General features: G+C 50.9%; 1 protein-coding gene across 1 annotated transcript; it reads left to right on the forward strand.

Moving 5' to 3' along the window:
* Window positions 1-697: 697 nt before the first annotated feature.
* LOC121445809 (guanylin-like) lies at window positions 698-2,428 on the forward strand. The gene is made up of 3 exons (XM_041647940.1): window positions 698-847; window positions 1,587-1,794; window positions 2,178-2,428. Exons 1-3 carry the CDS (start codon window positions 740-742, stop codon window positions 2,240-2,242), a joined length of 381 nt encoding a protein of 126 aa, XP_041503874.1. The 5' UTR covers window positions 698-739; the 3' UTR covers window positions 2,243-2,428.
* The last annotated feature ends 3,232 nt before the right edge of the window (window positions 2,429-5,660 follow it).

Below are 5,660 nucleotides of genomic sequence, written 5' to 3' on the forward strand. Positions count from 1 at the left end.
CCTGTGTGCCAGGAACTGCATGGAACGCCTAGGGAGTCCGCATAGAACCCAGCACGAGGGCATCTGCCACCCGGGGAGGTATTCACAATGGTCTGCGTCAAGAACCTGATGGGACAATGGGACTTGGAGGGCAGGCATCTGCCACATCAAAACCAGGCAGGTGGTGGGATTTGAACGCATGCCTGAGAATGGCAGAGTTGAATCACAGAGACCAAGTCTGGAGTGTGTCTGGGTCGTGTGTTCCCAGTCTCCCCTTCCTCCTTTCTCGGGGTTCACTTTTCACAGCCCCCCCCTGAACTTTCCAGGCCCGGCTCACCTCTGGCTCCTAGCATCCCCTGTGGACAGAAGTACCCCATTCTCAAGCCTCTGCATTGGCTTGAGCTCCTTGGGGAGACCTCCTGTCCCAAATGGGAGATGCCTCTTTCATACTCCCCACCCCTATGCTAATGGCCCTGTCTCTGTTGTCATTGTCGTCACAGTTGCCTTTCTGGGCCTCTTTCTTCAAGGGCAGGGCTGGGTCTACAGGGCCTGGCCCAGAGTAAATGCAGGACCCAGCCCAGCTGGGGGTCAAAGTAGTGCCCAGGGAGGGGCCGGGACTCTGTTGATCTCTTATCTCCCAGGCTCCCTTGGCCTTATCTGATGGGGCTCAGCAGGCAGCAGATGAGGCTGACAAGGCCCCAGGGTTACTGAGTAACCCCCGGGCTCTTTAAAAGTCTCCCTGTTTACCCTGGCACCCAGCATGGGCCAGTTCTCTGCACTGCACACTGCTGCCATGAACGCCTGTTTGCTCTCTCTGCTGTGCCTCCTGGGTGCCTTGGCTGTCCTGGCAGAGGGGGTCACTGTGCAGGTATGGCCCCACCCTTACTTGAATCTGACCCATTCTTGGAATCCTGAAATGAGGGAAGGGCTTCCTCTGGGACCCTCGAGTCCTCCTGCCATGCAATTTTCTCCTTCAAATGTGGAGGCTAAAAATAAATAAATAACACTTGGAGAGACAGTAAGAACTAACAGCTGGGATAGACAGTGATAGAGCCCGGAGTCTGGCTGCTCCCCTTGTCCCACAGAAACCCGACAGCACTGGGGAGGAGGGATTGTTGGTGGCATTTCATAGAGCAGAAATGTGAGCTTCTCAAAGCTTCCAAAACAGCCAAACCCCGTGACTGGACTCCGATCTAGGCCTGGATCCCCCAGCTTACACTTGCCTGAAGGACCAGGCTTGGTCCCAGGCGTTGATTCCGGCTTCCTGGAGACCTGGAGGATTGGACATACCTATCAGTGATAGCAGATGCAAGCTTGGCTGTCAGCAAACGGATCGTGCGTGCTCAGGGAGACCTCTGGGGTCCTTGTATTGCTTCTGGGGGTGGAGGTGCTCTGGCCAGAGAAGACAGTCTGGGCTAGCTTGCTCACAGGTCAGTCACTGCGTCCCTGGCTCGCCACAGCTGTTTCCCTTTTTCTTACACGAACGCAGAGCTTCAAGCCTCCTACAAGCTCAGGGCCACAGAAGTCTGACCTCATGCTGCCCCAGCGAGCCACCCAGGCTGGGGCCACCTGCAGCCTGGCCTCATGCTTCTGGCTGTCTCTTTCAGGATGGGGACCTCTCCTTTCCTCTGGAGTCAGTCAAACAGCTTAAGGACCTCCAAGAGGAACTAAAGCCCCGGCTGGCGAGTCACAGGAGGGTTGCCGCCAGGCTTGCTCAGCCTGTGACACCATCGCTGTGCACCCACTCGGCCTTTCCAGAAGCTCTGAAGCCCCTCTGCCTGAAACCCAACGCGGAGGAGATCCTGCGGAGGCTGAGTGAGTGGCCGCTTGGCTAGTGTGACTGGGGTGTTCTCTGATTGGTGGTGCTTGAGGAGGCCTCGTGCTCTGATTGGTCAGTCCTAAGTGGGACCCGCTGAAACCCCTTAGAAAGGCCTTCATTCAGAAGCGTGGGTTAAAAGGAACCCGTCTTGTGATGGTAATAAGTCCATCTCCTCTTTCTGGGTAGAAGCTGCTCTGATTGGCTGACTTCAGTAATTCATATGCCCCATTTGAGGCAGAAAGCCCAGAGGGTCAGGGGAGACAGGATTGCTGGGATTAATCTTGGTGGCTGTTGAGAGATGACCAGACTCTAGTTGAAGAGGGAGGGGCTATGAAGGAAGGGTGGCTGTTTTTCACCAGGCATCTTCTCTCTTGACCAGAGGCCATTGCTCAGGACCCAAACACATGTGAGATCTGTGCCTACGCTGCCTGCACCGGATGCTAGGATGCCTTGTCTGCTCGGCCAGCGAGGAAGCCCCTGCTACCTTCTAGAAGCAAGGGCCTGACAAACTCCCAGCCCCAGCATCTCAACCTACCCTGCACATGCAGGGAGGAGGCTGAGGAGACAACTACCTGGGGAGTCCTACCTGGGGGCTGTGCTAACCCTCGGCCAATAAACCAGATTCCGGTACTCGGTGCATTTTGCCTCTGTTCTTTCCCTCGCTGTCGGTCTGCGGTCCTACAGCGCTGTGGACACTCACCTGCCCTCAGAAAGTTCGGGTTCAGTGTGCAAAGTGGAAGGCTCGAGTGGCAGGGGACCACCTGAGAGGGTAAAATCTTGCCTTTTCTCACATTCGCTGGGGTCACCAAGCTGCTAAGCCGTGTGTGAGGACAGGAAAATGTCAGGGCTGGTTTGTCCCATACAGGCATGTGACCGACCACTCAGGACCCGGCTCCCTCTGCCCAGCCACGCCGCTTCTTTGACCCCACTGGAAGCGGCACCTGCAGCTGTCTTCCTGCATGCCTAGTTAGGGTAGCAGCCAAGGTTCCAGGCTGCGTCCCCATGGCCTTGCCGATTCTCCCCAAGAAGAATGTTTATATGCCTTGTGGTCGTCTGTGCCTCTTGAGCCTCTAGCCACCCTGATGAGGACTTCTGTGTCTGAGGAAGTTGTTCCTGTCCTCACTTGGGGTGGATTCTGCCCCCAGTGATGACTGTTAGAAGAGGAACTGTGTGGGAGAAAATCCAGGACTCTGGGTCCCAGCCTCTGGTCTTCCACATCCTGTGTGATGTTAGGAAAACCACTTCCCTTCTCTGGGGTTCAGCTTCCTTCTCTGTGACAATATCTAGCTCTAGGCTCCCAGTTCAGGTCTGATAGAAACATAAGAGGAGTCCTCTAAATGGTTTTTAAGGAAAACAAACAGCAAAATCAAGGGTCCAGGCAGAGGTGACCACACACAGCAGGAAAACCATGTAATTACTTAGTAAGAATATGGGGGAGAGAGAAAGGCTGCCACTGGGGTGTGTTCTGGGAGAGTGGGAGGAGGGGAATTAGAGAGGGCTTCAAACAGACTTCGTCTGGAATTCAGAAGATACCGTACCCTCTTCTTGCTAAGGCCAGGAAGCTTTGCAAGGAGGAGGGGTCTTCATATCCTGGGGTCTGCGGTGGGATAGATGGATTTCAAAACCAGTATGAAGTAGGGAAGAAGGTAAACTTCCAGAAGGTAGGGATGGTGAGAAGACGGAGAGGCACTGGGGTAGTTCCGTCTACGCAATGTGGCGCATGCGTGAGAGGCAGGCAGGACAGAGCTTCACCCTGACTCTGAAAAGCCCCGCCCCCTCTCTCTGAGGCTTGCTTTCCTTGTGTGAAAATGGGGTTGGTGAGGGCTGCTGAGGGATTTGACGAACTGTGTGGAGGACAGGGTCATTTAATGCTTCAGAGTTGGAGCCAGATTCACTGAGTGCGGCTTTGGGCAGTAAGACTCAGTTTCTCTGTCCGCAAAATGGAGATCTAAGAACCGCTTTGACCCGCTGTGGTGGGACCCATAATGACTCCCAGGATGCAGGAGGTAGAGGCAAAGGATCAAGAATTCAACGTCCTCCTCAGCCTGAAACCCTGCCCCACAACACACGAGATGAAAGTTCTACTTTGTGGAGTTAAGTGGAGATTCAACAAAGTCATACTGAAAGAGTTCTTTTAAAAAATTAAGATTTATCTGATCTTTGCTGTGTCTTAGTGTTTTGCCTCCATATATGTATGTGAACTACATACATGCCTGATGCTCTTGGCGGTCAGCTGAGGATGTTGATGTCTTAGAACTGCACTTATGGATGGCTTTGAGCCCCTATGTGTGTGCTGTGAACTGAACCCACGTCCTTTGAAGGAGCAACAAGTGCTCCTAACACTGGGCCATCTCTCTAGCCCCCTGAAAAAGTTCTTAAAGCTCCAGCCACCATTTCCCTTTTCTTTTAGATGTGTGTATGTATGCATTTATCATGTGCATGTATGAATGTCTGTGCACCACACGGAGTGCGTGAGCCACCATGTGGTGCTGGGAGTCAAACCCAGGTCCTCTAGAAGACCCAGTGCTCCATCACTCTGCCCCCTCTCCTACTTGTCCTCGGAAAGGTACTGGAACAATTGTCCTAGTAAGAACAATTAGCCGAGAAAACAGAAGTACCGAACTGAGAAAGTAAGAGTGTAATTATCTCTTTACTGAGGGCGCAGTCACATAGAAAGCTCCAAGGAGCTCGCCTAAAAAGCTCGTTGTCACTCACAGACAATACAGGAAAGTTCCAGGATACAGAATTAATATATGAAAATCGGTATCACATCTCTACACTAACAATAAGCTCCCCAGAACACAAACAAGGAGAGTCCTGTCACAATAGGAACTGACAACAGCAACTCTTAAACAATGGAAGACAAGAAGCGAAGGAACTAGATAGTAAAAAGTAAAAAAAAAAAAAAAAGAATGAAATTGAAAGGCATCTTATTTGCTCATGGATAAAAATAAAAGAAGTTTTAGACATTAGAATGTCCACAGTACCTGAGGTTCAATTCAATACAATCCTTATCAAAGTTTCAAAGATAATTTTTACAGAAATAGAAAAAAATCTGAAAATTCCCATGAATTCATACAAGACTCAAATACTCAAAAATCTTTTTGTTGTTTTAATTTTTGAGGCAAGATTTTCCGTAGCTGAGGCTGGCTTGGAACTAATTGTGCAGGTGAAGGTGACCTTGGCCTTAAGCTCCTCCTGCCAAGTGTGAGCTACCACGCCTGGTTTACGTGACGTGACGCTGGGTGTGAAGCCCAGGGCCCTGTGCAAACATTCATTGACTGAGCTGTACTCCAATCCTAGTCAAAGCTGCCTTAAGCAAAATGAGCAAAGCCAGGCTCGTTACTCTGTAATAGTTTAAATAAGAAATGTCCCCCATGGTTTTGGGCATTTGAACACTTGGTCCCAGTAGGTGATGGCCTTGTTTGGAAAGACTTAGGAGGTGTGGCTTTGCTGGAGGACGCCTGACACTGGGGGTGGGGATGGGGCTTTGAAAACTTCCATCCTGGCCTAGATAGTTCCCCTTCTCTGGCTGTAGTGAAGGGTGTGAGCTCACAGCAACCTGCTCCAGTGCCATGCCCCTCACCTTCTGCCTTTCTTCCCCAGCGTGAAAGACTCTTAACCCTCAGGAATTTTAAACTGAAAAAACTTTCTTCTGTAAGATGCTTCGGTCATGGTATTTTGTCACAATAAGAGAAATGTAACTAATAGGTATATTATCTTGCCTCAAAACCTACCACAAAGCTATAGTAGTCAAAACAGCATGGTTCTGACAAAAATCAATCAATCAAACAAACAAAAAACCCAGGCAGAAACCAAAGGAACACATACTACCAGGGAAGAAAATCATCGTGTGTTTACC

The sequence above is a fragment of the Microtus oregoni genome, unplaced genomic scaffold (genome assembly GCF_018167655.1).
Source record: "Microtus oregoni isolate MIOR12 unplaced genomic scaffold, Mior012 000887F_ref0000298, whole genome shotgun sequence".
In the NCBI taxonomy this organism is placed as follows: Eukaryota; Metazoa; Chordata; class Mammalia; order Rodentia; family Cricetidae; genus Microtus; species Microtus oregoni.

What these genes read in the sequence shown, in the direction of transcription:
- LOC121445809 (XM_041647940.1), top strand. Translation starts at nt 740, where the DNA reads ATGGGCCAGTTCTCTGCACTGCACACTGCTGCCATGAACGCCTGTTTG. An exon ending in CAGAGGGGGTCACTGTGCAG is followed by an intron (nt 848 to 1,586) that starts GTATGGCCCCAC and finishes TGTCTCTTTCAG; the next exon opens with GATGGGGACCTCTCCTTTCC. An exon ending in GGAGATCCTGCGGAGGCTGA is followed by an intron (nt 1,795 to 2,177) that starts GTGAGTGGCCGC and finishes TCTCTTGACCAG; the next exon opens with AGGCCATTGCTCAGGACCCA.